Source organism: Hyperoodon ampullatus (assembly GCF_949752795.1).
Source record: "Hyperoodon ampullatus genome assembly, chromosome: 3".
Lineage (NCBI taxonomy): Eukaryota > Metazoa > Chordata > Mammalia > Artiodactyla > Ziphiidae > Hyperoodon > Hyperoodon ampullatus.
The window spans coordinates 166,410,620-166,431,663 of NC_136916.1; the positions used below are offsets into that span (position 1 = coordinate 166,410,620).

At 43.5% G+C, this 21,044-nt stretch overlaps 1 protein-coding gene across 2 annotated transcripts in view; it reads left to right on the forward strand.

The window, feature by feature from the left end:
• The window catches only part of TDP1 (tyrosyl-DNA phosphodiesterase 1), a gene marked incomplete at its 5' end in the record, with an annotated part of 71,712 nt that overhangs the window by 21,903 nt on the left and 28,765 nt on the right, over nucleotides 1–21,044 (forward strand). For both annotated transcript variants that reach the window (XM_079700226.1, XM_079700227.1), the window contains 6 exons: nucleotides 553–720; nucleotides 1,179–1,257; nucleotides 3,340–3,522; nucleotides 4,143–4,191; nucleotides 6,180–6,246; nucleotides 8,032–8,139. In XM_079700226.1, coding sequence (XP_079556352.1) covers nucleotides 553–720; nucleotides 1,179–1,257; nucleotides 3,340–3,522; nucleotides 4,143–4,191; nucleotides 6,180–6,246; nucleotides 8,032–8,139 — 654 coding nt within the window. The remainder of the gene's footprint in view (nucleotides 1–552; nucleotides 721–1,178; nucleotides 1,258–3,339; nucleotides 3,523–4,142; nucleotides 4,192–6,179; nucleotides 6,247–8,031; nucleotides 8,140–21,044) is intronic.

The following is a 21,044-nucleotide window of genomic DNA, read 5'->3' on the forward strand; positions in this document are numbered from 1 at the left end:
ATGTGGGATATATATATCCCATATGTTATATATGAAAATGAGTTTGCTTATTGAAAACATATTTGCACATACATTTTTTTCTTAGATAACTTTTACTTTCCACTTGGCTGAAGAGCTACATTGACGTAGGCATGGGCAGGACCTTGCTGGGGTTACTGCTGGTGGTGTGGAGTTGCTGTAGCAGTTACGAGTAGAACACTTAACTGTTGTCATCAAGTCTTTAAAAATGATGTAGAGGTGCGAGGGGGAAGGTACGTGAATGAAGGAGGGAGCATGGAGAGACTGAGTTGGGAGAGGCGGGCAGAGGCCAGGTCTTACTAGGTCTTAAATTCACAGTGAGGTTTTCAAAAATAATTCTGAATATGATGGGAACCATTGGAGTGGTGCCGTCAGATTTGTTTCATGTTTTATAAGGATGACCTTACCGACCGTGGAGAGAGGTAGTGAGAATTCACCTCTTCCTTAGGGTGAGTGCCTAATCAATACAGAGGTACCACTGGGATCAGCTGTGCTTCTGACTGTTAAAGGTTATATATTTTTTTTCCATTCCAGAATATGGTTGAGCCCCTTGTACCCACGAATAGTCCATGGAACCCACAGCTCTGGAGAATCAACCACACACTTTAAAGCTGACCTCATCAGCTACTTGATGGCTTATAACGCCGCTCCCCTCAAGGAGTGGATAGATACCATCCAGGAGCACGACCTCTCAGAAACAAAGTACGTGGCCTCTTAGCAACTTGGGGTGCTTACCTTGAGGGCCATGTGAGGTCTGGAACACAGGGGCCTGGCAGGAGATGGCTGTCCTTCAGGACGTGATGAGAGCAGGGCCTGTCACTGTCTGCACCTCCTGGTCCTCGGGCACTGAAGTGGAGGCCGGGAGATCTTGCCCCTCACCTGAGTGCCATCACCCCACCCCCTCCCATCCCAGCTGGAGAGCTTTCTTTTAACATTGCTGAGCTCTTTGCCTGGTACCTCACACCCCGTGGGTGTTCCCCCATTACTTGATGTGCTCAAAAATGATTTTAAGTGTCAGTCACTCCTCTGAAGAGGCATCTCAAGAAAGTGGGTTGGCTCTTAGAATATTTCTTGCTTAATGTTAGTTTTCATGCATATTTTGTGATTTGGGGAGTCCACAAATTACTATGTTCTATAACTTGTGCTTTATATCTTTTTAGTGTTTACCTTATTGGCTCAACCCCGGGACGCTTTCAAGGAAATCAAAAAGATAATTGGGGACATTTTAGGCTTAGGAAGGTAACAGAATTTTTACTATTTTACCATTTGTAAAAAATTTAATGTATATTCTGTCCTTTTTCATTTATAATTGGTATATTTTGAAGGCAGCTTCATAGTATCTCTAGCACAATTCTGGGCAAATAGTAGGCACTTGATAATTGATTGTCTAATTATAGTTTCCAGTAATTACTTGCATTTTAACATTTTGCCTCATTTATAGGTGTAGAGTTAACAATTCTAAATGACAAAAGTATATGGAGGATTTTTAGTTTTTTTATTTCTTGTAATAAAGATAGAGATTTTTTATTCTTATAAGTTTTATAGCTTTTCATCAGCACATCAAGGATTTTTAACACAAATTCAACAAAGAACAGAAAATAGTGTGGAGTGAAGACTACAGTTGAGCTATGATGTATTTGTTTGCTAAACCATTGCCCTGAGAACTGTAATTATGGCAATGACATTTGCTGCTGGTATGAAAATAAGCCAAGAAAGATCTGTAACAAAATAAAACAACCAGCAAGTTAAAGCTTAAAGTTTTCTCCACCTCTCTCTGGGAGTCAGTTTATCAACCTTGGTAAATTCCTTAAAGGGGCTTTCTTAAAAGCCCCTCTTTTTCCATAAATTATGTTGTGTGAGAATTCCACCCGGCCAATGACAACTTTTCACTTTAATTTCCTTTTGTAAGTGAGACCACAGCTGAAAGCGGGCAAGGTCTTGAAGCCACCATCTTTCTGTCTTGACCTGGGGTGGAGAGGGTCCCACATACTGGCTAAGTGCACAGCTTTGTGGGCGGATACCCACTCCCAGGGCCAAATCCTGACCTGGTTATGAGCCATGTGACCTTGCCTTGCTCCTTAACCCCTCTTGACATCCATAAAATGGGCATAATAATAGTACTTCCCTCACAGAATTACATAAGGATTAAATGAGGAAATGAATGCAAGGCATGTGTTGAGTGTTCGGTAAGCACTAGTGTGTATTAGCCTGTGGGCCAGTGGTTCAGAACGGCCAGGTGATGGCACATATTGTGCAGCGTCCCAATCTTATTGAAAGCTGAGTAGCATCTTGGAGTTTGCGACCACTTTCCACTGTCAGGAACTCGTGGTGCATCATAGCTGCATTCCAAGGAAGATGGGTGATCAGACGTCTGTTCCACTGAGGTGTAAAGAGAAGCCCAGGGACTTGGCTAGGGTCATGTACCTGATCAAGGACTGAGCCCAGAATAGCCCAAAATAGAAGCTGAGTCTTGTTGTTGGCTCAGTCCTGTTTCCTGTGCCATGCTGCACCCAGGGTGGAAGTTGAGAACTATTTGGGCTCTTGGGGGAAGTGTGTTTATAAATATTAATGCCTACTCTGTGGTAAGGAAAATAATACATATAAACTAGACAATACATCCGTCAGAATATGAGCTCCACTGGGGCAGGAACTGCGGCTTTTTTTTGTTGTTGCCATCTCCAGCCTCTAGGAAGACCCTCGGTACGTGTTTAAATGGATAAAATTTCCCAGTATTTTCTGAATTGTTTCTGCAGCTTTGCATAAATATCAGACAAAGCAGGAAATGCAGGTCAGTCTTCTGCAGTGCTTATAGTAGTATGTATCTATATGTAAATATATTCCCTTTTATTTACAGAGCATCACAGCTGCCTAGATCCCAAGAGTTAAACCTCTTTCAAATAATACAAGTCAAAATATACAATAGCTTGACCTCCTAGTATTGTTTAGGTATGTTAAACCATTGCAACTTCAAGACAAGAATCTAATTTCGTATGGCAGGTTGGTGCTTTATCTGACATTGCTACTAAAATGGGTCTTTTTATTTTTCTTAATCTGTTTTTGCTTTTAGTACAAATCAAAGAATTTTGGAAGAAGAATACTTGTGTCCACTTACTCCATTAAAATAAAATATCTTCAGTGTTTAAAAATATTTCCCAAAGAAGGAAAAAAAACTACACATGGGTATGAACTTGGTCGCTAATATTTTCAGCCTTTCCTTGTGAACGAGGCATTCCAAGGGCGGAAAACCATGTTCTGAGTTGTCACAGCATTTCTGTTCACGTGTTTGGAGTAACAGTAGCGTTCGTTTTTATTCTCTCACAGCTTCTGAAGGAGCATGCCTCATCCATACCTAAAGGAGAGTCCTGGCCTATAATAGGTCAGTTCTCAAGCGTTGGCTCCATGGGGGCCGATGAATCAAAATGGTTGTGTTCTGAGTTTAAAGAGAGCTTGGTGACACTGGGCAAAGAAAGCAGGGCCCCAGGAAGTGCTGTTCCTCTTCATCTGGTGAGTGTTCCTCCTCCTCGTGGTCACTTTTCTTATCCTCTAGTCCAGGAGAAGAATCAAATAAGTCCTCTTTGTCATAGAGAGATGTTTCATTCCGTGGTTTGGGGATGGAAACAGCAGTACCTTAGCATAGTCATTTGTAATCAAGTGGCCCTAATATCATTTGGTGCTGGGAGCTTGCTGGTTTGTTCAGAGCTCCATCTCAGCCACAGACTAGCCTGCGAATTCTCCATTCCTTCCTTCAGATCGTCAAGCCAAGGGAAAAAATACTTGATAAAGCATTGCCAGCAGAATTACAAGCATTATTAATTTAGAGACCTTTGAATTAATAATTTTGCATTCAATTCAGTGTTAATTTGACATTTCAGAGGGAAAAAAAATACTCAAATGGAAATGTAATTTTCTTTCATTGACTATAAATGCTTTCTGTAGTTTAATTACTAGAAGTTTATTTTTTTTCAGTAAGATGGGAACTTGTTTAAAATTTAAAGCACGTTTTCTAAGTCTTTAGGTATTTCTAATTGAGATTTTCATTTTCTTAAAAACGAATCTTCATTCCTTTTAACAAATAGTTCTTCAATGTGGTACATTCCAAGTGTTGTTGTTTTTTTTTTTTCTAGATCTATCCTTCAGTGGAAAACGTGCGGACCAGCTTAGAAGGATATCCAGGTAATTGTTGGGGAAACTGTCCCGATTGTATTTTGTGTGTGTGTGTATTTCATAAATGCCCTGGTAAACTTTTTCTTTTTTAATTTTATTGGGATACAGTTGATTTACAGTGTTGTGTTAGTTTCAGGTGTACAGCAAAGTGATTCAGTTATACGTGGCCCTGGTAAACTTTTTAAAACAAGTAATAAAAATGCCCTCCTCCTTGAGACCAGAAAAGTGTTGGTTAGAAATTTAGAGATTATTCTCTCTTAACTAGATAAGTATCATGAAAGTAGGTAATATTGAGCAGTGCTGTGTTCCAAAGATGATGCCATGCAGTTGGGCAATTTGTGTGTTATTTAATCCTCACAATAATGCTCTGAGTGATTGATATTTCTACCAATAAGATTGTTCTCACTTCTGCCACCAGCAGATTGGTTGTCCAGACAAGACGTCCAGATAAAACCAGCTTCCCCTACAGCTGTGTGTCATACCTTTCTCTGACCTTTCTCTCCCCACATCTCCCCTGCCTGAAGTACTGTGTGGTTCTTCCAGATTTGAATCCCAGATACAGATAATATTGAAGGTCCGGAACTTATGCTTAATACTGAGATGAAACCTTTGGTATAACCCAGTTGATATATCTCATCTTGCAAGAGCTTCATCTGTAAATCCTAGGACTGTTTTGTAGACATCTTTCAGTCTTGTCCTCTATTTCCCTTATGTCAGTGCTGGGCACTAAACTTATTTGGAATTCAGCAGCCCCCCAGATAGTGCATTCAGGAGGTATTAACCAGAAACCCAAACAGGGTAATGCCTTGGAAAAAGGGGAAGTCTGATTGGCATTTGCTTATGGCTGGAAGCAGAGCGCTCTGAATTAGACCAGCTTAGTCCGTTCATTGCTTATCAAACTGCATGTGACCCTGCCAGAAAAATCTCAGTAGGGTTTGGAGTGTATTAGCCCATTTGTTGCTTTTTAATGGCAAGCTAAAATTACTTCACTGAGACTCAGGGACATGGTGATTTTCTGGTTTGTTTGGCTGCTTCTTTTTTTTCTTTTTCCTCCTTTCTGTACTTCTAATAGGCTAGATCCATTCAAAGCATGTTTTTTAGTAGGGAAGAACTTGGTATTTTCAATAAAGCTATTGTGTAACTGGTCCTTGAAACCTCAGCTATGTCCTTAGTTAATTTGTAGTGGGAGATACAACATGTCTTATTCGATATGTCAGAAATTTAAAGCCCTCTTTGGATATAGATTACTATGGAGAAGTTCTAACGTGTTTGGAAAGTCACTGATGAATCTACAGTGAACTTTCTTCCTTTCAAAGAGGAACAAAAATTGGCTTCTAATTGTGTTACCACTTGGAACTGTATCTTCGTTCTCTTTGTAGGACTATGGCTTTTAGAATTCCTTTTTAAAAATGTAACTGTTTACTGAACATTTTAATTTAGTGATCCTTTTATTTCATTTGTAAGAATCTATGTAGATAGGACAAAGACTATTTGGAAATATCAGTGTAAAAGGTGAAGGAGACAGGAGAACCAAGTTTTTATCCTAGTGTGCCTTCTCCCGAGTGTCCTGGTCTTGAGCAAAAAACAGGTACACCAGACCTCATCTTGCAAAATGTGGCTAAGGGTGTCTCACCTGAATGAGGACAGCAGGATGGGTAGAGATTCATTCTCTGGTCTTTCCTAACATTTCAGATCTGTGCTATTATGGATGTTAAATTTCCACCACCACTACCACCCCAGTGATTAAATACCTTTTTCTATTCAGATAGTAAACATTTACTATTTGACATGCATACCTAAGAAAGGAAACCCCATTGAGAGAGCAAACCCAATGCAGGTTTGTTTAGCCATTTTCTTTCAAAGAACTATTCCATAAGATGAAATAAGTAGCGGTTTTCTTTTACCTTCCAACTGTTTGCTGTAGATTTTCTTCTTAACAAAGGATCCTCAAATTATAGTCAGTAATTTTCATTTTTTTATTTTTCTTATTTTAAAAGCTGGGGGCTCTCTTCCCTATAGCATCCAGACGGCGGAGAAACAGAATTGGCTCCATTCCTATTTTCAGTAAGTAATAGGTTTAGAATGTTGCCTTTGCTTCTTTAGGGTAAAATAAGAATGTTATTTGTCAGTATGATTTTTTTTAAAGAAAAGAACCTTATATAATATAGCTATATATATATAGATATATCTATATATATATATATTTTTTTTTTGTGGTATGCGGGCCTCTCACTGTTGTGGCCTCTCCCGTTGCGGAGCACAGGCTCCGGACGCGCGGGCTCAGCGGCCATGGCTCACAGGCCCAGCTGCTCCACGGCATGTGGGATCTTCCCGGACTGGGGCACGAACCCGTGTCCCCTGCATCAGCAGGCGGACTCTCAACCACTGCGCCACCAGGGAAGCCCAATATAGCTATATTTTTTATCTGCATATGTTAGTGATAGAAATCATTTAAAACAGGGTTCTAAACATTTCTTGGAAATGGTTTTTAATACCAAAGAGTCAAATATTGGCATAGAGAGAAAAAGGTAAACAAAAGAACACGTTGGGAAGTTTCGAATTTACATAAGCAGCATTTTCGTCCATATTTCCAAAATATGTCATCCTTCCGTCTACACATTCATACGCTGTGAAACCACAGGCTTACCGAGGGAAGAATCCACGTCACTCTCTCCAGGGCACGAGGTGCCTTTGGCTTGTTGTAACAGTCAGCAAATGGCCGAGTGTTCAGGTGAGCAGGGTGTGCTGCACCCTCTTCTGGCTGCAGTGGCTGCACATCCTGCGTGTTCTAGGCCAGTTCTAGTTTCATACTTGCTTCAACAAGCATTCATTATGCCAGACGCCAGAAACGAAGGCAGATTACATTTCTCTAGCTTTCAGTCTGGGAGTTCCCTGGCGGTCCAGTGGTTAGGACTCCACGCTTTCACTGCCGAGGGCCTGGGTTCAGTCCCTGGTCGGGGAACTAAGATCCCACGTGCAGTACAGCAAGGCCAAACAAAAAAAAAAAAAAAAGAAAAAAAGCTTTCAGTCTAATTCAGTATACCATTCATCCTGGAGCCTTTCTTTAATGCTTTCTTTGGAGATGTTTGGTTTTGCTGAGGACATTTTTAAACATTGAACTCCTTTCAGTATTGTCTTCATACAAGTGAATGTAACAATCTAATAACGAATCTCCCTAATCCTGATTTTACTCTTGCAGGCAATCTGTATTCTTGAGGGACCATCCTCTTATATTCATAAGTAAGGATTGTTGCCTCATAATATAGGTCATTTTTTTCCCATGGAACCATAGTCCTAAAAATGTTGGAAACTTAGAAACCAAACTCAGATATATGAATATCAGCATTTGACTGGAATATTTCTGAATTGTCCCCCTGCCTTTCAGCATTCCATTTTGATATTCATACTGTTTGTATTTTTCCCATTTTGTATTTTTTTCTTTCAACAAGCATTTGGTGAGCCTCTTGTACTCAGTAACGTGCTCCGGAAGCACAGTTCCTGCTTTCAAGGAAACCAGATGTGCATACATGCGGTTAAAAGCACAATAGAAATAATATGTATGTGTATGTATGTGTATTCATAACAAGATGGGAAGGCCATACGAAAGGTTACAGTGCTTTTTGTAGGTGGTGGTAAGTTTTTCTTCTACGTACCTACATTCTAAAATGAGCATGTGTTATGCTGTTAGCCGAATACAGTTTAAGGAGATATCACAGGTCATATTACAGAGAACGATGTACTCACTGTTTTTTAGATGATAGGATTTTGCTTTTGAGGCAGTTTCCTCATACTAGGACTGTGACCAATTTATGTTTTCTAATTAGTGATGTGTGTCTTTCCCGTCACTAGCAAATGGTCAGCTGACACGTCAGGCCGCAGCAATGCCATGCCACATATTAAGACATATATGAGACCCTCTCCAGACTTCAGTCAACTTGCGTGGTTCCTTGTCACAAGGTACGTAGTTCTTACATTCCTGACGGGAGGAGTTGTTACAAGTGTATTTGTAACTCCTGCTAAGAGTACTGAATAGGGTTCCAAAAAGTGACTGTGGATTGTCATTAGTTTTCTGTGTGTGTGTGTGTGTCTTATATGAGCCTTATTTAAAGTAGGCCCTCGACATGAATCCCTTGGTAGAGGGATCATTGCCTGATTTTACTTATAAGTGTAGATGTTTACACGGTTTGCATAAAGTTTGTGTTTACTTCTGTATTTAATACTTCAGAAATAGGAATTAGGCAAATTGACATTTGGAGTAAATACGGAAGAAGAATAACATAGTAAAATTAGTATTCCTTAATGATTTTCTTCTTAGATAAGTGAAACTTGAGCAATCAAATCTCTTTGTGTTTTTTTTAAAGCATCTTTATTAAGATAAAATGAACGTACTATAAAGTTCACCAATTTGAAGTCTACAATTTTTTTTTTTTTTTTTTTTTTTTGCGGTACGCGGGCCTCTCACTGTTGTGGCCTCTCCCGTTGCGGAGCACAGGCTCCGGACGCACAGGCTCAGCAGCCATGGCTCACTGGCCCAGCCACTCTGCGGCATGTGGGATCTTCCCGGACCAGGGCACGAACCCGTGTCCCCTGCATTGGCAGGCGGACTCTCAACCACTGCGCCACCAGGGAAGCCCTCTTCCAACTTTAGTTAAAATCCTCTTAACTATTAGCAGAATGTTTTTTCTCAAAATAGGGTCAGAGGGTCAGAGCAATATAAAGAAACATATCAGTTATTGGGGAAAAGTGCTCTCGTCTAGCATCATGGGTTTTTTTGGCTGAGAAAACAGGTGCCCCAAGAAATTAACCTTTCAAAAGCGTGCAGCTCACCTTTTATCCACGGAGTGATCAGAAGTGATCTCTTTTACTCCCCTCCTGCCGTTGGGTAGACATTTCCTCCAAGATGTTAGTGTCGAAGTCTTCTATGTAAGAGTGCTTGCTGTGGGTCTTTGAGGGTTACCAGAGATGGAAATCCTGGTGCCGGGGACCCAGGGATAAAGGAGAGGAGAGGCTGTTTGGAGGGCTGGCCTTGTAGGATGGAAATGGAAACGCTGGGTCCTGGGAAGGAAGGGACGATTCCTCTCACGCTGCCATGTTAGTCAGGGTTCTCCAGAGAAATGGAACCAGTAGATGAGATACACAGAGAGGTATTTTTATTTTAAGGGATTGACTCGCGATTGTGGGAGCTTCAAAGTCCAGGATCCGTAGAGCCAGTCCGCAGCCTGGAGTCTCGGGTCTCCAATCCTGTGTTGCAGTCTTGAGCCTCTCTTTAGTTTCCCTGGAAAAGACAATTTGGGGATTGTTTTTCCTCAAAGTGGAGTGAAAAGGATAGATGTGCTTCACAGAAGTTGCATGAGATTTACTGATTATCATTTAAGGGCACTAAGGGAGGTTGAGATTAAGTTAACCCCATGAGTAATCCTTTTCTATGGGCTGAGTTTCGTAGTTTAACGACAGTGTGTGCTCAGCCCTGGGAGCACGACTGGGAAAAAGAGCGAGGCGTGCTCCTGCCGTGCAGGGGCTTCTGGGAGAGACGACGCTGGCCCCTCGTCGTTCTGCTGTGTAAGGACCAGTGTTAGAAACATATTTTCTGGCTGGAGCAGAGTCTGGTTGTGTGAGAGACCACCAGCTAAAGCTAAGAAAGCGGTATTTCATGTAGGTCTCGAGGTAGGTCTGGAAGTAAACCAGGTGGATTGGGAGGGGAATCTGAGCCGAGGAGCTAGGGGTCGAAGGGCACAGAGCTGAGAAAGCCCATGGGGCTTTCAGGGAGAATCTGAGTGAGTCCATGCAGCTAGATGAGCAAAAACAGATTCAGATACCTTCAGAACAGGTCTTCTCAGACAAGTGCACCTGTGTTCTTGCACTTAAGTCCAGAAAGCGTCTACTGTCAGTTGATTCATTTAATATTTGGTGGTGGTTTTGTACTGTGAATGTCTGCTGTAATACTGACTGGCTTAATGATAACTTGGAAGTTAATTGAAGAATTTGAAATTTGTCTTTGTGAATCTGTGGCTTCTAATTTTATTCTGGAGCACCTAGACCAAAAACTCTACTTGCCAAGATGTTTAAAGGATAACAAGTAACATTCATTCAGGGATTTCGACATGCCAGACACTGTTCTAAATGCTTTATGTACGTTTATCCATTTAATGCTCACAACAGCTCCATGAGGACTTGGAGAAATGAGTGGTTGAAAAGGCTGCCCATGGTCACACGGTAGTAAGTGGTAGAAGCAGGATTTGAACCCCAGGCATTTGGCTCCACGACTGGCACTCTTCAGCTCTACCTTCTAATGCCTCTTAATTAAGATATGGTTTTAGTGCTCCTGTTTTCTGTGAAGACAGGTCAAAAGAAATTGCAGCACATTTTACTTTGTTATGTAAAAGAGAAAAAGCCCCCATAGCACTCCAGTTTTATGAAAGGATACCTGAGAAATGTAACTTCTATAACAATTTAGAACATACTTAGAGCCCGCTCTCCAGCCCTTTCTTAACAAGGGAACGTACAGATCCCAAGTATAAGTGACATCTACTAGTAACTCCTTTCTTTTTTGTTTTTGTTTCCAACCGTATCTCCCAAACCGAGCTCATCTATCTAGAAGGAGGTTCCTTTCCCGTCATCCCTCTTTGCCCCAGAGGCAGCTGCCCACTCTCATCAGGCTTGAAGCCCAGCTGTCCTCTTGTGCTCTTCCTTCCTTCCTTGGAGCGTTTACCGAGGTCCTTCCTCCTGTGGATGCTGGGCACTCAGGATAAAACAATAAGAAACTTTACGTAGTGCCTTTGAGATGCTCAGAATCTCAGAGATGTCAGAAGCCAGACACAGAAATGATTTCATTAGAAAGAGATGAACTGTATTCTTGAGGTGGGCACGTGGACGCTTTCGAAATAGCTATCAAAGCTTACTGGTCCTTCAAATGTCTCAAAGTTTCCTCTTCTAATCCCTGGACTTCTGAAATGATTGCCTGTCTGCTGTCCCATCGCACAGGTCATCCTCTTCCCAGGCCACCTGTCCTCGTTGTCCATGACCATTCATCTTTTAGAGACACGGGTCTTCCTCCTCGTCCCATGTTCAGAATCCTCGCCCGTTTCCTGTAAGCTGAAGTCTGGAGTCCTCCGTTGGCATTCAGACTCTGGCCACCCCATCTCCACCTTGCTTCTCCTGTACTTCCTGGCGGGAACTGCCAGCAGCAGCCGGGCTGGCCTCCTTTGCCCCTGAAGTCATCCTGCCAGCAGCCCGTGGAGTCCCCTTTCCAGGTGCCTTGGTCCTTTTCCTCTGCCTCTCCAGCTGCTGCTCATCTCGTCAGCGCTGTGCTCAGGGCTGGCCTCTTCTCAAGGAGGCTTTGCCAGCCTCTCCCTCCTGCACATCCTTAAGAGCACTTGTGCGTGTGCTTGGGAGCTCACTCTTCCGTCTCATCTTGTAGAGAAGAGAGAGTATGAGCTTTACATCATCAGACGGTCCTGCACAAGATGATCTGTCTACTCCTGAACGAGTCTTTTGCCGTGAACAAGTTTCTTAACCGCTCTGAGCCTCAGACACCTCATCTGCACAGCAGCCACGAGGGTGTGAGGTGCCACGCTTGGTGATTTGACCCGCAGGCAGAAGAGTTCAGCTTTAAGTTCAGAGTGGTAAATTCACTGATAAAGTACAATGAAAGAACTGGAAGTGGAAGAGCACAGTCTTGACACAAGGGTCACTAGTGATAGTCCAGTGCGTGTGGCCCCTGCGTGTGACCTACTCCACCATTAGAATGAGAGGTTCATGCTCCCATGGAATTTACATTAGGACCAAAGAGCTGGCTGTATATGTGTTATGTAATTGCAGTGTAATTCTTTTCTGACCATTCTGCATAAGTAGATTTTCACCCAGCAAGGCCTGCACTGACTTTCAGCTCTCAGCTTAAACGTCACTGAAACTCTCCTTGCTTCCTCAGCCTCCTGGTGTCCGTCTGTCCAACAGCTCATGGTCCACATATTACTTATTTTAGCCATTGCTCTTTCCAGACACTACTCTGTTCCAGGCAGGGTGTCCATATGCCCTGGGCTTCTTGCGTGGTCTGTGTTGTTTCCCTTTCAGTGTGGTTGCTTGTGTGATCCCTGGCTTCCCCTCTCACCTCTGAGCCACGTCCATTTCTGTCTTGTTCAGTGTCCTCCAGTGCCTGGCATGGAGGGGCGCTCAGCACAGATTTGTTAACGAGGAATCGAACAAAGGCCAGGATGGAGGCTGTACCAGTGAAAGCACTGCCTAGACTTTGTGCGTAATTGACTGTGGGAGATGCTTCAAAGGCGAGTCCTGGGCTTGGGGTGTGGCTGGTAGGGAGATGGGGGATGGTCACCATCATCAATAGAGAAGTCAGGAAATGAAACTGGTTTCGGTGGGAGAATGGTCAGCTCGATTAGACTGATTTATTATAGTGGGACGGTCAAGCGGAATTATTTATTGGTGATGTTGCACTCAGAAGGTCGGTGTACACATGGTATATTTTGGAGTTCTCTTTGGAACTGATCATGGACACCCTGAACCTTTGTGGATGGTCAGGGAAGAGTGGAGCAGAAGGTTGGTGCCTGGGAGGGGAGGAACATACAGGGACTAAACATCACATTAACCAAGTGTTCCACTGCCACACAGATGAATTGGATCCAAGCCTTCTCTCCTGAGTTAAAGAGCAACTAACTGGTCACCATCTTCCATGAAATAATCTTCCTTCTACCTAAGAAATGTTCTGTGTTGTATTTTGGGCATCATAAAATTTAAGCATTCATTTCAACATGTATTTATTGAGCACCTGCTGTGTAGCAGGTACTTTTCCAGGTGCAGGGAGTGCAATAATAAAACGTAATCCTTGACCTTATGATGGTGAGAGTTACACAAAAACCAAGTTTATATGTATCAAACGGTGATAATTGCTCTAGAGAAAAATAAAGTAGAAGAATAATTTAGGTGCACAGTCCTTTACTCAAAATCCTTGAGACAAGATGTATTTGGAGCTGGAAACATAATATGATACATATACTATCTGTTAGCATCCTTAGTGGTGTTACAAGTAGCCTCATGTTAGCTTAGGTCAACTTTTGTCACCTAATGAGTTAACAAAATTAAGTTTTGCCATTAAATATAATAAGTTAGGTAATAGCTTAATTTCCAAGTTGGTTTCGGTTGTTTTAGATTTTCAGAGCTAGCGTAGTGCTTACGCTAAGTTCCAGGCATTCTTCTAAAAACATAGTCCATACACACACATACACTCACGTACTCCTCATAACAACCCTACAACAGGGCTGTTAGTCCCCTTTACAGATGGGAGAACTGAAGCACAGAGAGGGTCCCCAAGCGCCCAGGAAACCAGTAACACTCTCAGGCGCTGTGCTGTCCCTGTGTCAGGAAGGGAGGCTGTTCATGAATAGGACGGTCAGGGAAGGCCTCACTGACATGGTGACATTTAAGCAGAGACCTGGAAGAAGCGAGGGAGCCGTGTGGATGGAGAGCTGGGGGAAAGCGTTCTGGGCAGAGAAGCAGAGTTGGGGATATTCTGGTTTGTGATTGAGAAACCAAGTGCGTATTGCTGGAGTGAGTGGGATTGGAGGGCCGGGGAGGTCAGAGCAGTAACTGGCATTTTGGTCAAGATAATCCTTTGTTGTGCAGGATTGTCCTGTGCATTATAGGGTGTTTAGTAACCTGGGCCTCACATACGAACCACCATGTCACGGTGAAAGCCATCCAGATGCCCCATGCCTTTCTAAATATCCCCTAGATTGTCTCTCCTGGTGGATGGTATCGTCTTTGAGAATAAATTCAGAACTCTGTGAACAACTGATTTATGAGTGCCGCTGTTCTTTCATTTAATGCATTTTCCTACTTCAGAGTGATGAGGTGGGGTTGTAGAGAGAACCATGGATTCTAGTCTAAATGAAACGATAACGCCAGCAAACCTTACAGTCCATCTACAAAGTGGCAGTTGTATTATGTTTTAAGAATGGGGATTTTAGTGAAAGATAAATTCATCAAAAGCTGCATGCATTTAACTCCCCCTTTCTTTTTTTTTTTTTTTGACACTTTACTACTTTGATCTATTACCCCTCCATGTTAATGTTCATGTTTGGGATGAATAAGTACCTTTTACTAAAACAGATTTCCCAGAAAAAAATTATAACAGTAATAAGCAAGATGGATGATAAGCAATGTGAATTTTGACTCTAACCTAAAAATGAGACTTTTTTTTTTTTTTTTTTTTGCGGTACGCGAGCCTCTCACTGCTGTGGCCTCTCCCGTTGCGGAGCACAGGCTCCGGATGCGCAGGCTCAGCGGCCATGGCTCACGGGCCCAGCCGCTCCGCGGCATGTGGGATCTTCCCGGACCGGGGCACGAACCCGCGTCCCCTGCATCGGCAGGCGGACTCTCAACCACTGCGCCACCAGGGAAGCCCAAAATGAGACTTTTTTAAAAAAATTTTATTTATTTATTTTTGCTGTGTTGCGTCTTCGTTTCTGTGCAAGGGCTGTCTCTAGTTGTGGCAAGCGGGGGCCACTCTTCATCGCGGTGCGCGGGCCTCTCACTATCGTGGCCTCTCTTGTTGCGGAGCACAGGCTCCAGACGCGCAGGCTCAATAGTTGTGGCTCACGGGCCCAGCCGCTCCGTGGCATGTGGGATCTTCCCAGACCAGGGCTCGAACCCGTGTCCCCTGCATTAGCAGGCAGATTCTCAACCACTGCGCCACCAGGGAAGCCCGAGACTTCTTTTTTTTAATAAGCCAGATTTGCACGTCCAAAGAAGTGTTGCCCTTCAAGGTGGTCACCTTCTGAAACTAGATATTTTATGAAGAATACCGCCACTGCTCAAATCCTTTTGCCACTCTTTGGAATTTCCTTCACAATGAGTTTACATGGCACATTAACGAGTATTGTTTCTTAATAGACGTGCTTCTGTTCTAGGCCTTGTATAAGGCTATTGTTGCTTTGTAATAAGTTACCATAAACTGAGTGGCTGAAAACAATGCAGATTTAGTATCCTGCAGTTTCTGTGGGTCAGGAGTCTGGACATGGGTTAGCTGCACAGGATCAAAGTGTTGACCAGGGAGGGCTATGATCTCCTCTAAGTCTCAGGGTGTTCTTCCAAACTCACTGGTTGTTGGCAGAATTTAGTTGCTTATGGCAAAGTGTAGCTGTTTGCTTCTTCAAAATCAACAGGAGAATCTCCCCTCAGGAAGGACCTAGTCCCTCCTTTTAGGCTTCACCTGATTAGGTCAGGCCAACCCAGGATTATCCCAAACCTTTCGATTAACTTAAAAGTCAAGGGATTAGTGACCTAATCATGGGAATGAAATCCCATCATACTCACAATTTTTGCTCACACTCCAGGGGAGGGGATTATACTGGATACGTACACCAGGGGCAGGGGCAGAAATCTTGGGGGCTGTCTTCCAGTTCTGCCTTCCACTGGCCTCATTGGTATTCATTACCCAGCTTGATTCATCCATCTTATTCTCCAGCCTTGACTTGAAATCATTTCTTACTATTTTTAAAATTGAGGTTTATTTTCCATAGTTAAGGGAAACGCCCCTTGAATCTACTCAGAAGACTGAACCTCAGGCTCTAGAGGCTGTTTAAGAAGTGACGTTCTAGCATTATTTGGAGCCAAAGAAGGCAGCTTTATTGGAGTGAGGTAATAACCCTGCAGCATGATTGCTTTGGAGAACCACATACTAGGGCGTGTAGAGTTGTTTAAAAAGAATGATAATAAGTCTTATAAAAGATAAGTAGGGGGCTTCCCTGGTGGCACAGTGGTTGAGAGTCTGCCTGCCGATGCAGGGGACGTGGGTTCGTGCCCCGGTCCGGGAAGATCCCACATGCCGCGGAGAGGCTGGGCCCGTGAGCCGTGGTCGCTGAGCCTGCGCGTCCTGAGCCTGTGCTCCGCGACGGGAGAGCCCACAGCAGTGAGAGGCCCGCGTACCACACACCAAAAAAAGAAAAAACATAAGTAGGATCCTAAAAGATCTAATTTCCAAAAAAAAACCAAAAAACTTCATCACTTTAGAAGTGTATTTCACATATTTCCTATAGTGTGTGCATAATTATCACTGGTCATTTCTGTACCCATCATAAGTAGAGGATGTTGGCTACCTGGTCATAGGGACTTGGTTTTACCCAGTTGACATTTCACAAATGTGGAAACTGGCTTGAAGATCAGGGACTGAAATCTTATAAAAATGCTAGCCTTGATATAGTTTTCATCTTCTGTTTTATTTATCCTTTTAAATACACAAAAATCACAAAGTTTTCATTTCCTCTCTTTCATGATGTGTTGTGATTGGGATTCTGACTGAAAACCTTTTTTATAGATCCTGGGTTATGTTTTCGTATAGAGCTGCCACATCACCTAAGTCTGCACTAAAACCATTTTTAATGAAGTTTCTGCGTGATTGGACTTACATACGTTAGAACTTTTTGTTCTACTCTAAGAGAAAATGAATTCATAATTCCCATACTTTTTTTCCTACAAAAATGCTCTTCCTGACACTTGGTAATTTTGTGCAATGTCTGTGTTTTCCTTCAGACCACTAAGTATAGCACCTAGTACAGTACCTGGTCTGCAGTGGCTCAGCAAATTTTGAATGAATGTGTAGTATCCCTCTTAATCTAACTACAGTACCGTTCATTTTCTGACCGCTTCTCAGGTTTAAGTATGTTTCCCTTTCTGTACTGTCCAGAACACTTAAGCTTATCTTTTTTTTTTTTTTTAACTTAAGCTTATCCTTAAGGTTGGTCTCAAATCTTCCCCTTTACAACTTCTTCTAGCTCAGCAGACATGATTCATTGTTTTCCCTTTGTGTTTTCAAGCACCTCTTGCCTGGTCCTTTTACATCTCCCTTGTTGGTCTTTGGGCATCCATTGGCCTCAATTTATTATGAGCTGCTTGAGAGTGGGTGCCAGGTCTTACTCACCTTTATCCTCAGCATCTAACACTGTGCCCAGCATATGGTTAGGGACCAGTACGTATTTGAATCAGCGCCCTTTTCAGAACTCTTTTGTTCAAATAAATTATATCCACACATCATAGAACAAGGGTATGCAGAGCAGGTTTGTCATCCCACTCCTGTTCCCCAGCCATCCTGCTCAACCCCAAACCACTACTGCTAGTTTCTTAGCTTTAACCTCATCAGCCCTTTCAAACTCAGGTACCTCAGATGATGATTTTATCCAGTCAGCTATCATACTAGGACAAGATCCATGTCCTAATTCGGGATTGCCGCTTACTAGCCTTGCCTCTCAAATTTTGGGAAAGTCATTTCTTTTTTTTTTTTTTAATTTTATTTAATTTATTTTTTTATACAGTAGGTTCTTATTAGTTATCCATTTTATACATATTAGTGTATACATGTCAATCCCAGTCTCCCAGTTCATCACAGCACCACCACCACCCCGGGAAAGTCATTTCTAATCTGAGCCTTTTCTCACTTATGGAATGCTCAGAGGAGGAGGATAGGAAGTAAGTGTGAAGGTTACCCATTAAACGGTATGATGTATGATGATGTAAGTCAACTGCTTGGTTTTTACTGGCTACTGACAACCACGTGTTATTATTAAGGTTATGTTCATTAGTCCTCTAGGGAGTCAAGAAAGCTTATCAAGACTTTATCTGTTTTGTTTATATGACATATGGATGTGTAGTATGTGACCTAAAGATTTTCCATAGGTATAGCCTTTTCTCAACTCAATGTGGTTAAGTTAAAAACTGGTCATAATTCTTCTATATAATCAAGGCAAGTATATTCAGCTAGAAGAATATGTTCAAAGAAACTTAAAACTAGCACTTTAGCTTGAACTTATTAGAATGTTTTATTGGCTGGCTTTTTTCTGGTTGCTTTTTTTTTTTTTTTTTTGCGGTACGTGGGCCTCTCACTGTTGTGGCCTCTTCCGTTGCGGAGCACAGGCTCCGGACACGCAGGCTCAGCGGCCATGGCTCACGGGCCCAGCCGCTCCGCGGCATGTGGGATCCTCCCGGACCAGGGCACAAACCCATGTCCCCTGCATCAGTAGGCGGACTCCCAACCACTGCGCCACCAGGGAAGCCCTGTCTGGTTGCTTTTATGGAAAGCTATTTATAGTTCTCCTTGCTACTGTGAAATCATCCTGTGTTTGATGGGCAGCCTGTTATGGAATTACTGGAGCATAATGACAAATACAGTATTTAAATTTTACCACAGGACCAAGCAGGCAAGAAGATGAGCTTGAAGAAGCAACCTTGGCTGAGAAGATAGCGGCTAGGAGTAATTGGCAAACCCAGTGAGAACAATTATGAAAGCTGTGCATTGTGGGTGGGCAGAAAGCAGCGATCCCTGTTACAGTTGCCTAGCAACAGACAGGCATTGCAGGATGGTCGGGATGAGTAGAAATGTTAGTGCTGCCGCTTTAGGGGAAAACAAGAGAAGTGCTTGACTAGAAAACGACTGTGGCTTTTTGAGGAAACATAAAGGAGACTCTCCCCCCGCTCTGCTTTTCCACATAGCTGTGCAATGTTTCTCTTATGTCTGTTCCTTTGATTCTGAAACAAATAGTCTTTTTGCTCCTTTGTCTGAGCTTTTTGGTAAAAATCAGATTGGATCACACAGAAAAATATTCATAGATGTCATTGGAGTAGGCTTGGTTGCCTGGCACTACAGCTCCAGGTTGGTATGCCTCAAGTACTTGGTGACAAATAATGGTTATTAGTATGAAAGTCTGCAAATGACTTCCTTTATATGTTAGAGATGATTCAATGTCCTTCACTTTCTTGCATTCTGGTACAAGTAGACCAAGGTCAGTACATGCCGCTTTTCATGCTCGTGGGAACAAGTCTCCTGAAGCAGTATCCCTGATGGGAGAAAGCTTGAGACCCCCAACCTAGGGCCTCTAGACCCTTCATACGCTGGCATTGCTAGTGACAAGCTGTACCTGTGGCTAGAGATGACGAGGTACTGTCTGGGAGTTCTGCACCAGGAACTGGCTTCCAAAGAAGACACCTCACAAATGATAACAAATACTTGTGTGGTGCTTATTATATGCTGACTCATTTAATGCTGACTCATCTAGTCCTCCCAGTTGAGATCTAGGTACTCTAATCCTCATTTTAGAGATACGAAAACTAAAGCATAGAGACCTTGAATAACATGGCCCAGTAGGCAAGGTGGTAGAGCTAGGATTCAAACCCAGAGAGTCTAACATGAATATTTCTTGCCTGTGTGCCATACACTGCTCTAGGCTTTGGTGATGGATGATGAACAAGACAGGCATGGTCCCTGCCCGCAAGGAACTTGTGTTCTAGTTGGTGTAGCCCTGTTGCCTTCTGCTTCAGGATCAGCACTGCTGGCTAAGTCTCTGGGGAGAACACGCAGCTCAAAAACTCACTGCAGCCCCCTTTCCTAAGAGCAACTTGTCAGATCGTGTTTCCTCCCCGCTAACAGCCTCCAGCACTGCGGAGCCAGGCCTTTCCCCGACTCTTCTCTCCTGGCCCTTCGACGAAAATGTTCTGACTTCCTACCCATCGCTTTGCCATAGCTTCCCCACCCCCCACCCAGTGAAGGTTGTGGTTTCTGCCATAGCTGTCATTTGTGGCCCCTGCTGCTCAAGCTCAGATGGCAGTATGGCTGGCCGTGAGAGGCCTGATGCTGCTTTTTCCTAGCCTTTGTGTGTCCTGCCTCTGTTAGTCTTTTGAGCATCCGGTCTGTGCCAGGCTTTGGTAGGGTCCAGTGCTTAAACCTTCCAGGTGCTCCTAAAACACTTCTTTATGCTGGTCATCAGTTCCCACTTACTAGTCAACATCCGGGCACCTGACAGATTTCTCGAGCGCCTGAGTCCTCTGGCTTCTGCCCATCTACGCTGTTCATACCAAACTCAGCCACCCTGCATAGTGATTCATGCCGCCTAGAGCCTGGATCTTCTGGATGTTCCTGTCGTCCCACATTGCTCTGAAGTCCCTTATCATTCAGTCTTTTGCTCATCTGCCCTTCCTTTGCAGATGCACATTCAGTACCTATTCTTGGTGCCATGCTGGGCCTATGGGCCTGCAGATGTCCCTGAGCTTGGGATATTGATCACTAGATCTGCCCATCTACCGAGAGCTTGATCGGGACGTAGGTAGGTGTGCACACGTGTGTGTGTTCAGGGGAATTCACAGTTTACCCTGTGGCAGTTCAGGGCATCTAGGGTGGCAGTAATGCAGGGGTGGTGGTTCAGAGAAGAGAGAGATCACTTCTGCATGAAATAACTAGAGGAAGCTTTGGGACGTGGCACATTTTGTGTTTTATAGGCCGAGGTGGAACATTAGGTAGAAGAAATCATGTACTTGAAGTCCTGAGGCAGGGGGCGCTGCCAGAGGGGGCGGTGGTCTGGGCTGGCACAGAGAGCTGTGGAGTGGGAGGGCAGCCTGACCGGTGGATGGGGCAGGGCTTATGGCGCTGGCCTGACGGGCAGAGGACTTGAGGCTTCGCAGGTGGGGAGCACTGAATGCCTTTGAACAAGGGAGTGAGATCGCCAACAGTGTTTTGCTAATGTTACTGATAGTGTCTGTCCTTGTTCAAGGCTTTATGACTGATGTACTGTTCCCATGATAAGACCATCCCCGTGCCCTCTGAGATCTAAGTGGAGCAGGTATGTTATGAATGTAGAAACAGCTGCAGAGCTGAGGCTGCTCATCCAGGGCGTGGCTGAACCAGCCCTTGAACGGCTCTTTCTTCTAAGCCATGACTCTTTCTGGAATTGGTTTATGGGGTAGAATAGAGGAAATAAAGCATGGGGGCAGAGAAAACTACTGAGAGACTGGTGCAGAGTTCCAGACACAGAACTGTAAAGGTGGCCACAGAAGGGAAAAGCAGAGGGGCGTTCACAATAGAAACCTTA